General features: G+C 42.0%; 1 protein-coding gene across 2 annotated transcripts in view; it reads right to left on the bottom strand.

The window, feature by feature from the left end:
* Positions 1 to 12,146, bottom strand: part of LGR5 (leucine rich repeat containing G protein-coupled receptor 5) — a 92,648-nt gene extending 80,502 nt beyond the window's left edge. Inside the window, exon 1 of one of the 2 annotated variants that reach the window (XM_035333990.1) lies at positions 11,734 to 12,146. In XM_035333990.1, the coding sequence (XP_035189881.1) occupies positions 11,734 to 11,939 (206 nt within the window). In that variant the 5' untranslated portion in view covers positions 11,940 to 12,146. The remainder of the gene's footprint in view (positions 1 to 11,733) is intronic. The other variant, XM_035333973.1, reaches the window with a different exon arrangement.
* Positions 12,147 to 12,177: the final 31 nt, after the last annotated feature.

Raw genomic sequence — 12,177 nt, 5'->3', positions numbered from 1 at the left:
AGCAACAAACCTAACCAGCACCTTGCCTATCAGAATATATAATTATATAATTTTACTAAATCTGATGGTCAGAGACAATCCTGTCAACAAGATTATGAATATTAAATAAATTAAAATATTAATAACAAATAAAACTTCTTATTTTACTTGAGATGCATTATCTATTCAGATAGGTTATGATGTGTAAGGAAAGACTGAGCTCGAATACCTGAATGTTGTTGGGGCTTCTCTCTCCACAGTTAGATCCCCATGCTCAGAGATCAGTCCCTGTGCACAGTTAACTTATTTTTTTGTATCTGCCATGGCTTATGACAAACTATTCAAAGCTATTTTAACTAGAAGAGAAAAACATATATAAATTACATCATTAAAATACTCAAGAATGATATGCACTGAAACATCCCTGTAGAATCACCTTAGTATGCAACTTCAAAGCCTCTTGCATACTGTAACTCCTGCGAAATTCCACCTCACATTTCAGCTCCATCAATAATGCTGCCATGGTGCATAAAGAAAAATGCCGAGATCCCTTTGTTGTGTGTCATCCTTCCCACCTGGCGCAGCCCTGGGCTGCTCCTTTTGGGTCAGCTTACACAGGCCTGCACCACATGTTCCCCAAGTGCACCCAAGGTCGCAGCAGTAGCAACAGGCCTGCGGTAATTGCACCCAAGTGGACCGATGCAGGAGCTTGTCTGTCGCACTTTGAACACCTTGCTTTGCCTAATAAGCCAGGAGCTGCTCCACGAGTCAAACAGCAAGCAAATGCACCAGTCGCTTTGTCAGACAGCCATCTTCTGAGGAGCCACGCTGGGGAGTGCTGGTCCGAGGCATCTCCTTGTGATGGACTTGATAGCAGAGAGGGACACTCAGATTAATGTCTACACTTGGAAATAAATGATAGATTACCAAATGTTTTCATTTCTGGAATCACTTCTGATAAACCACACTATGTTATAGTCAGGGAACAAATAGGAGGCTTATTCCATGTCTGTATTTGTTTCACACTGTTACGTGTCTTTCATGTACCTTTAACGTTAGTAATGATATTACTAGCTCAATGAATAGAGACATCAGGCTTTGCTGCCAAGGAGTTTTGTTATTATTATTATTTTCAATGTTTTTCTGTTATTCTCCTGTGGCTAGGACATCCAGACATTTACCAGATTCATATTGCTCCACGATGACACACAGAGTGCTTATTTTCTTATGGTCTGACATCGATCAGTATATATTTTTGAACAACCACCTTAATGCTGCCTTAGGAAAGCTGCAAACACTTTTAGCGGAAGCCTTCTTCACTGAGATAAACAAAACCACTAATGAATATAATTTACCATTAATTACTCTCATTGTGTTCTCAGGCAATTATTCATTTGCCAAATATGAAAAACAAATCTGTTTGTGTACTCAACATACAGTGATACTTGGATAAAGAGTGAATAATTTGCTTTTGATTAGGCTCACCACGACCCAACAGAAACCTCTATAATAAAACTAACTGGGACATGCCAGGAACTTGATCCCATATGATCCTAAGAAGTTGCAGTTTTTCAATGGGAACTGAACTGGTTCATAATTAAGTTTCCACAAACCCTTATCAGCATAGATTAAACTAAGAGCATGTTGAAAGCACGCAGCATTTCCCTCTATACTTCCCACCCAGAGATAGAACACTGTAAATAACACCATCCAGTGAATCTGGATATTGCAAATTCCTTGTGAAATCTGATGCTCGTACAGCAGTGCCCTATGGTCAGGCAGGCAGGAACACAGAGCTACATGCCTGTGAGACGCTACAGCCATGATTGATGATAAATGTAGAAAACAGGCCACATCTGGCTTCAGGTTTACAGGATTCTTCACAGATTGACCGGAGACAGCCATTGAAGGGAGAACAGCTGAGGCATTAATGCAAGGACAAATGTGATTTTGATAACTCTATTTGGTGGGATGGTATCTGTCTGTGATAGATATAATGAATATATCACAGTGCTATGTAAGCATCTGCAGGAAAAATCTGCTGTGTTTTTCACAACAAGAAAAAAAATGGAAAATAAAAGAAGATCCCACCTTCCTCCAACTGCTGGAAAGTCTGTACAGTTGACCACAACTCCATGATATAATACAACTCTCCTGGCAGAGTTCACATCCTGACACAAACGACACAGCAATGATCACTTGGCTGCATGATTTAAATCTTTTTTTCTTTTCCTAAAAACAATTTTGGCTTTTATTTGTTTCAGAAAGACAGACACCCTACACAGTAATAACACATTAAGTTTTTTCCTTCAAGAGCTGGCACATTAAAACTGAAATTAATGCTTCATTTTAATTACATTAATGATAAAAAGTCTAAAGACTTTGAATTTTTCAAACTGAATTTATTTTAGCAGTACCAATTCCACAGAGTCAGGCTAGTTCTGTTAGTATATGCACAGAAAAAAATTACCCGAAGTCTTTCCTGGCATAAGTATTGACTTGCACACATGGAGGGACATGCAGAGATGAATCTGGCACTGTGCCTTTTTTCTCCACTCCCTCTTATGATTTATTATAAATATTCCATCCAAATAACCCAAGAAATACTTCCATGATAATATTCTTCCACAAGTATCTGCTTCTACACAATGGCTTTTTCTATTCCAGATTAAAGTTTTTCCCCTTATCAGTATTCAGTAAACATTTGTTTTACTCTAAAGACATCTGCTTCAAGATTTCAAGAACCCGTTCAGCTACGGGCCATGCTGTCTCTGGCCTTCAGACGGACAGGATGTTCCAAGATGCTTGTCATGCCCTTTCTTTCCACATCTCCTACCTTAGCCAGAAGGAAGCAATGTTGTGGCACTCAGCAGTTCACACTGCTCTACGTATGTACAGGCAACAGGTCAGATGTGTAGTCTCCATATGCTGGGAAACTTAAAGCCTTTCCAGATGCTGTTCCCAGGATCATGAGCTTTCACACTGTCCTTTGTCAGTGCTGGCCTAAATAACACCATGTGAGCACCTTATTTTGCTCCCAATTACACTTTCACTGTGCTCCACACTCAACTAAAAAAACAAAACAAAACAAAACAAACCACAGTACCAGTACTGCAAACCTACGCTCACCACCCCATCACAATTATACTTAGGTGTTATCTCCATCAAGGCCAGCTAGTCATGAACTTTTCTGCTAATACCTATGCCAAGGCAACTGTACCCTATAAAGTCCTATTACAGACTCCTGGCACAAATGGAAACTGTGATTTCCATTACTGCCACTTCTCCTGAGGGTTTGAAAACGGTTGAGCTGCCTGATGAGAGCCACATTTCAGTACTCTATGGCGCCGATACAGAGGGATTTCCAGGCTACCTGCTCTCTTCGCAATGCACTTTGAACCCCTCTGTTAATCCTTCTGAAATTGTGTGTGCCTGTTTCAGGTTAAGGTGAATACATTGAAGCTTTATGTGGGGGACACTACCAAAGGACTGGAATTCACTTCCTGAGACTCTCGTCAGGCCACAGAGTTGAACCTGCACTTCTTTTGGCCCTTTTCCAAATCGTTGTCTTTGTATGACTTCGGCATGAGTGCAGGCGATGCTTCCACACTGCACCAAGCATATGGATCCTGTACGTTTTTGTCAGCAGGTCAAATATTGCTTTCAGGCGCCTGCGTGGATTTTACCTGTTCCAGTAAGAATCTTATATATCACCGAGTTCAGCCTGTGTAGGCAACCATGATCTGAACTGAAAGGCAGACAGACGTACATCCATATGAAGAGGAAACAACAACAACAACAAAACCTTTGGCTTTTCACCTTATTTTACCATGCCATACTCATAATTAGCACCTCATTAAGTGTTTTTAATCTACAGATCTCTAGCATTTATCAGTCACTACCAAATTGGTTAAACTCAGATGTAGGTGGTTGTCTCAGCCATTCCATAAAGTCAGACTACACAACAGTTGCATGACTTGCTTCACATTGTAAATCATTTCATTACTGTATCCAGGAGCAGAACCCAAAGGTTCTACTTTATTTTATTTTATTATTCAATTGCTACCAGGATCCTGGCTATCCCTATCCGATCACTCTCCCTGTTCTCAGAAGCAGTTCTCGCCCTTCCCTCGTGCTTCCAAAATGCCAACCTCTGTGCAGCAGGGCACTGCAGAGGCTTTGGTTTCAATGCCTTTGTGAGGATGAATCTCATTTCTGGACACTGGACAACCTCACCTGCCCCCCACCACATGCATAATTGTAACCTTGTCATGTGCAAGACCACCAGGAGAAAGATTTAATTTCCGAGGCAGCCTCCATGCCAAACTGTTCAGGGATAAAAGACCCAAAGGCAAGTTACTCATCAAGGCTGCTTAGAACAGGTAACGCTCAGAGATGGGTGAGGAAGAGCTTTGCCTTATCTTGTTTTCTTTGCCAGTTATGACCTACTTCTCCCCTCAGGGCACACAGAGACTCATTTACAAACTCAGCGAATGCCAAATCAGTGCAGTTACACTTCTCTTAATGCTGACATCATCTCACATCTGTTCTCTCATTCACTTAGACTAGCATTTATATTATCACAGGATCCAGAAGGCATGGTACAACTGGCATCATAACATGCCTACTGCTGCAGAAACAAGAGTTAGGGAAATTTTATTTCTGTCTAACACTGGTACTGTAACTTTCATCCTCAAGCAACATAGATTGAAGGGTTTGGAAAATGAACTAACAGCAAAAAACATGAAGAAAATGGAGCAGTACTAGTACTAAACAACTAGTGCTAAACATGACCTTTACTTTTCTACCCTCCACATCCCCTTAATGAACAACATGAACAAATTATTCCGTTTGTTATGTGAGAAGTTATATATACAAAAGCACACACAAAAAAGTAAGACTAAAGGGTTAAGTCTATACACAATCATTATACAAATTAAGTTCCAATCCACTAACTACTTCTGTGTTACTTAAGCAGGTAATACTTAGGTAACATTAATAAACATGGTTGCTCTCAATAAAAAGAAAGCATTTATTCAAGTGTCTGCAAGAGATTTTCCCTGGTGGGAGCAGCACTTGTCTGTACTGCAACCCACTGACAGATTTTGGGCATGTTGTTAAAAGGTGCCTACCTACCTACCTACCCAGCACCTACACTAGTATGGTATCCCTGCCAGAAACCCTCCCGCCTTTCTCGAAATACTACGATGCAAAATGTTTCAGCAATTTTTATCAAACACATGTCCCTAAAATTACTTGCAATTGCATAACAAGGTTGAAAGACGGTGCTTTCTAGATTAAACTAAATACACATTTTACGTAAGACTTCAAAAAAAATTGAAATAAAGGCTTTCAAACAATTTATGGTATACATAATGCATTGGGCTGTGTAAAGAGACTGTGTGGCAGAACATCATACTGGAACTATTCCACACAAATGAGTTCGTATTTGAGGAAGGGGACAATTATTTTAAAATTACACAAGGCCTTGCTCCTGCAAACATTTGCACATGTGATTTCAGTGGAACCACTCCTGACACTAAAGTTAAGTATCTGGATAAGTATTTGCAGGATGGGAGCCAAATCATACAGTTGGGCCCAAACTAAGAGCCCATTTGTTACCAATAAAATCTTAATTTGGGAGGGGCTGATTATTATAATTATCACTATTGGAGAACACTACACTTCAAAATAACTACTTTTGCAACAGTGTCTAGCCAGGAAAATACAACTTCACTTTTCCGATATGGAAGTTAGTGCTGAGGCCACTGCGCCCAAAACCTAAAGCTCACAGCTAAAAAAATGTAGTAAACCACAGCAAAATCATGAAACTGGAAGGTGCTTCAGCAAAGGCCTTATCAAACTGAGGACATCCTGTGTAGTTCCTGGGGATCTGCACTGCTATCCTACTTTTTTTCCTGCTTGGAGTTTCAGGTGTTGCTTGCACCTAGTTTAATGCTCCCTGGCCAGAGCGCTCGCTTCTCTCTGAGCAGCAGCTGATGGGTTTCTCTCCTCCAAACAGCAAAGGCACTCCACGATGCTATGTCTGAATGGGTCCTGCTGCTTTAATACTTTTTTCAATGTATTTAATTCAAGAATTAGAAATTCAAGCTGTTGCCCATAGGCTTTTAGGAAAAAACAAACAAAACAAACAAACAAACACAAACACAAAAAGCGTGCTTCTTGGGTCTAAAACCAGAGTTACTGTCATATATTACGAGACATTCGTAGTTTTCATTTAAACTTCCATTTCAAGAGAGAGAAGAGGGTAGCGCTCCTTCAGCAAGCAACAGTAACATCATCTCAGGCCTTCCCCTACTACATTTCTTTCTTTTATAGCTCTCCAGGTATTAACCTTCTCACATCTGATCAGTAAAACTGCACAGACGTTGCTCAGGTCTTCCCAGCAAACGGCGCAGAGCATGCAGAACAAGGATTTGCCACATGAATTGCTAAGTCTCTGAGGAGCTAGCATGCTTTGATCACATCTCGTTCTTTTTTAAAGACATTAGGGTATTTTCTTCTAGCTCCAGTCTAAAGCTGTTTTTGTATGTCAAAAACACCACATCGTGTTCTGCCCTCAGCCGGCTTACTCAGAGCAAAGGAACCACACCTTATTTACCATGATTTTACTGGGAAAAGAATCAGATCTGCTGGACAGTTCAAGGAAGTAAGTGAGGGAAAATACTATAAATTGTATTAATCGAGACCATTCAAGTGACCGGTCGAGAATTACGAAAGCAGCTCATGCAGATGAAATATTATCTTTGGCCAACAAACACAGAATAAAAGCAAGCAATTGGGACGGCAAAACTGGTAGCAATTTTCAGCGTTTGAAAGACAAATGACGTCGGAGAGAAGACTGGGTTAACAAGGGAGCACTTGAGGAAAGCCTAATCTCTGCTGGCATGCTGGCTGGGAAGGTCAGCCCAGTGCACGCGTTCCCAGCTGGAGTCGGGCTCCCTCTGCCCGGCCAATTGTCCTCTGCACTTCAGATACCAAACCAAATGGAAGGTGCCTTCACCCTGCCAGCTCCTTGTATTCTTCCAGCTCAAAGACAGCTCCCTTTTCCCCGGCAATTTATGCAGTGCTTCCACGCAGCAAATCCTACACAGGAGAGAGGTAGCGTGAGTCCTTTTTGCCCCTCCTGAGCAGCACAGGGCTCTTTAGAAAGCAGTGAAAAGTTATTTTTGGGACTCTAGTCTCAAGTGGGAAGAGTGACATTCTCTTCTAAAGGGCAGTTTAAATCTAAACTTTTTACAAATAAACTAACTTTGAGTTGATGTATTATGATTTGAAATGTAAAGCAAACCCTTTGAAATCTGGTGAACATCAACTTTACAGTCTGTTACTTCTTCAGTTTTTATGCACCTCAAATTTATCTATGTGTACCATTTACCTCTGTATACCTATTATTGCCACAGCAGAGAGGAAATGCCCCATGGTCTTATCAAAGAGGGGATGTAACACTGATTTCTAAACCCAGAATCTGGATTCACCTTCATCTCCAACTGGGAAGAGACTCAGGTTATTAACTGAAACCACATGGCAAATGTTTAATTTATTTCAACTAGAGAAGAAAAAAAAAAAAAAAAAGGTAAAAAAGGTTTATAAGGTTTGTAGCTATGTATAGAAGTACTTTTTAAGAAAAGGCAAACATTTTAACATTTTATTAGCTACCTAACACCTAAACCTTGTCAAGGGATCTTAAAGTTGTAAGAGACTTTGTAAAGCTTGCTTCTGCGTAAGAAGATACCTTGCTATATAATCTCTTTGAGACACTGCAGTCATTCTTACAGTGTTTTAGATAATGAGGCAGACAAAACTTGAGCCTGCACTGTGAAGTAAGAATGACTAAAATAGTGCAGATTTACCCCCAAAGAGTTACTCTTCAAGTTTTTGGGTATTTCTGGCACAGAAACAACTAACGTCTCATTTCGTGAAGACAGTTTATGGGAATGTACTTTTTAACCTTCAAGAACTAAGTATTTTCTTTTTTTTTCCAAAATTCTTTCTTTTTTTTTTTTTTTTTTTTTTTTTTCTGCTAAGTGCTCTTAAACACTTTCAGACATCCTCAAAAGTTTACAGTAACAATTATTATCAAACAAAGTATTATGGAAATGAATGAAGCAGAAGACCAGAATTTATTTGAGGACTATGTTATAAAACTTCTAATATGCAGTAATTTCCTCTTCATAGTCTTTACCATCTTCATAGACTTTACTATTATACTATCGATGTTACCATAGTTTTGAAAATAATTTTTTTTAACAAGCTATTCCTATGAAGAACTACAAATTATATGAATCGTAGTTTTCAAAATGTTACTACACATATTTACAATGTACTCAAACCTTTTAAAATGTAACTAACACTTATCCCAAAATAGTTCATTAAGTAAACCGTAATGGAAAGGGCAACGTACCGTAGCCTGCAATAATTATACATGTATGCATACATATCTATGTCAATCCAAGACGATAACATTATGAAAATATTCCTCTTAAGGGTTTCATGTTAGCCTCCTCACTTAAAGGTTTTGATCACAAAGAACGTTGCATCTGAGCTGTTGACACTGGCATTTATGATACATTTTTGTTTCTGTACTATCCAGGCACATAACAAAGACCCTCAAAATCTTTAAGAGCTATCATCTGTATTGTCACCACATGACATATGAAAAGATTTTTTTATGCTTGTCATACTAAATATTCTTCAGCATGAGTTGGCAGATTTTACACTATTTTTAATGAGCATATATTTAGAAGAAGTAGGTTGAGCCTGTGGTGAAAGAATGGCGTAGGGATAAGGCATTCTGGCTTTAATTACTGGCTTTGCTGTAAATGTTACCCATAACTTTGAGCAAGCCCTTCTTTGCCTCCGTTTTCCACATGACACTAACTGGTAACAATACTTCACTATCTCACAGGCTTAGTGTGAGAATTAATGAGTATCCCGTGTACCAAAGACTTGTAGATCCTGGCTTCTTCCTTTCACTATGTACTGATAAGAAAGTGACAAGTTCTTAATTTGAAACAGAGACTCGGTGCTGCCCTTCATCAGCACACGGAATTCACATTAATGCCACCAGGAATTGCATTACATACACTGAGTACATTAGTTAGCCTAAAAGTAAATGAAGAAGAAATGGAAAGAAACTCTCAGATTCTCCTTGTCTGCTTTTAAAAAGTCTAACAGTTCATGGCAGTAGATACATAACTGATAAAAAAAAAAAAAAAAAAAAAAATTTTTGGGGGGGGGCAAGAATTGCAACTTTAAACGAGAGTGAAGAAGCATGTAACAGGTCCAGCTGTAGACTACATTTAGCTCTGCTGCAAGAGCACCTTCATACGAAACACATGGAATTTAGCCACTATGATATATCATGATCTGTGCACATTTGTCCCAGCATCAAACAAACTTTAATGGTCTCAGCATTTCAATTTTTCACACAATTTCCAGTGGACACCAAGTTATCATTTATCTTTTTGTTTTCTATGCAGGTGCCTCAGATAAGATAAGAATGACAGAAATTAAGAAATAAAGCTATATTAACTAACAACACAAGGTAATACCACAGACAGTTTTTGGCCAGATTTATATACTGTACAAGAAGGGAATCTACTAGAGAGGACGTTCTTTGCTGGAAAGAGAGTCCATGTGTTTAAAACGGTTTTAATCTCCCACTGTGTTCTAAAGCAGAAATAGTCACAGTGCAAAAAGACATTTCTGTTTTGCTGGGAAAAGAAAACAAACCCAAAGCCAAAAAAAAAAAAAAAAACAAAAAAACAAAAAAAACAGATTTGGTTGGCCACTACCAACCTCAAAGAAGGAAACATCTCTATAACAAGCCAGAATGTTTTAAGATTTGCCATTGCTTAGCCATCTACAGAAAACGAGACTTGACAGCTCTTTACGGAAGGCGGGCAGGAGCTACAGCTCTGCATAATTAGGCAATAATTGACCAATCCAAGAATAACAGCCTGGTAAATTTGGATGCACCAGTCTTTAACCCACTTGACTATTACACTGCATGTATGTAGTCTTGGTCATGTAAAAGTCTGCCTGTCCTGCAGTGGAGTTTTTACACTTCAGGGTGTTATGGAAGAGCACAGAATTCTTGACTGGAGAAAGTCATTCCCTTGCTGAAGGACAAGAGGATTTAAAAATAAAAGCATGTACCAGATTAGAGTCCTGCTTAGAAGCAGGTTACTGGAGGTATATAGCTTTTGAACAGCAGAAGTCCACACCAGTGGTATTTTGACATAATTGTGCATATTTATGTTCTCTTTTTCTTCATAAAACAGTCAAGCAGTAGATCCTCAATTTTTTTTTTTTTTTTTTTTTTTTCCAGTTTTAGCATTCCTCCCAGCAATAATGAAATTAAGGCATCTGCTTGACACGGGACATGTACAGCTTAAGTATGCCTTTGTATGTTCAGTACCTATCTGTCTGGTTACCACTTTCCAAAGCACCAAAAAGTGTTGGGTCTTGTGCATACCCCAAATCCTCACCTGATACGTTAGAAACCGGTGGTGAATTCTGTACATATCTTAAAGACTGTATTTTTATTGTGTATAGCCAAAGCTCTGCTCTTCTATAAGTGGTCTTTAAATAACATGGAGTTTTAACATTATTAATGGCTTTGACTTTGAAACGCTCAGCATAAACTAAGCTAAAATCGATTATATTAAGATAAATTTCAAAACGGTATTTATGTGTACAATATTTAGAAAAGACTTTCAGCTGCACGTCCTCTCTAAACCACTATTTCCACTGAACTAAGCTCTCCCCTAACGTATACTTACAACTTACATTTTATTGGTGGCATCTTATTTCTACCTCGCCGATGCTGTCCTGTTTGCCCTTCTCCTAGGAAGGCCATTTCTAGTTGACTTTCATCTGCTCTCTCAGATGCGCCGTGTTTTATGTCCTCTGACGAATTAGCAGCGTTAACGGAGAAGCGAGTGAGAATTATCACCGAAGTACCGCAGGCACACAGTCCCATGAACCATCCTTACAGTAACCATAGTAGCGAGGATGTCAACAGCCAGCCAAACCCGCCGGACAGATGGATGGATGGACACTTTGCGACCCGCAGCGTGTGGGACGTGGAGGAGAAGCCTTCCACTACAGAACCCCTGGAAACGCAGCCACAAGGACCTGCGTGAAGCCAGCACGAAGACCACCAGAATACCTCACATCAGCACTTCCAATACACGCAACCAAGAGAGCCTGAAGGCTGACCCTTCTCAAAAATAAGAATATATGTATATACTTTAGTATTAACCGAGCTGCCGAACGCAGCGGGCGGGCTGCTGGCGATGCCCTCACGCAGGAGCTTGGCGGCTGAGCTCGGGCTGCGGCTCCGGCTCCAGCTCGGGCTGAGGCTCCGGTTTATGTGGCTCCGGTTTCGGCTCCGGTTGCGGCGGGGCCCGGCCACCTGCCCGGCTCTCGGCAGCCCGAGGGGAGACGCGTTAACAAGTAAATCGGCAGCAGCCGCAGTTCAAAGCCGCGTCCCGGGAAGCCAAGGTGCAGACAACGTCCCCGCGGACCTGATCGCCCTGCTGCTCTCGCAACCGCTTCCCATCGCCCTCCGGACGGCACATCGCGCGGCGACCCTCCAGGCACCGGAGCCGCTTTAGGAGCCCCCGGATGATTAAGAAGCGATTAGGAACTTATTGCGAACCGGGCGCTCGCCCTCCTGTCACCTCCGGGGCCGGCCCCCCCCGCCCCCGTCCCGCAGCCACTTACAGGTAGGAGGTGAAGGCGCTGAGGTCTGCGGGCACGGCCGTTAGCCCCATGTCGGAGCAGTCGGCTCGGAGCAGCATGCCCTCCTGCTCGCAGCGGCACGGCGCCGGGCAGCCCCGCGGCCGCTGCCCGCTGCCCCTCGCCCCCCGCTGCGGGCACAAGGCGAGGAGGATGAGGAGGAGGAGGAAGATGGCGCTGGACGCCGCCATGGGGAGCGCCGGGAGCCGCGGGGCGCCCGCTCGGCTCGGGGGAGCTGCTGCGGCCGCCGCCGCCGCGCCGCTGTCTGTGGTAGCATCGCGGCTTACGCGCTGCTTTAAAGCCCTGCAGCCGGCACCGCGCTCCCGCTGACGCCGCCCCAGCCTTGCCCGCCGAACAGCGACGGGCCCTGCCCGCCTCGCCGTGCGAGCGGGGGCGGCCGCGGGCCCGGCGGGCGGGCGGGGAGGCGGG

The sequence above is a fragment of the Oxyura jamaicensis genome, chromosome 1 (assembly GCF_011077185.1).
Source record: "Oxyura jamaicensis isolate SHBP4307 breed ruddy duck chromosome 1, BPBGC_Ojam_1.0, whole genome shotgun sequence".
In the NCBI taxonomy this organism is placed as follows: domain Eukaryota; kingdom Metazoa; phylum Chordata; class Aves; order Anseriformes; family Anatidae; genus Oxyura; species Oxyura jamaicensis.
Note: the sequence above shows the minus strand (reverse complement) of the source record. Positions and strands in the feature narration are given on the sequence as shown.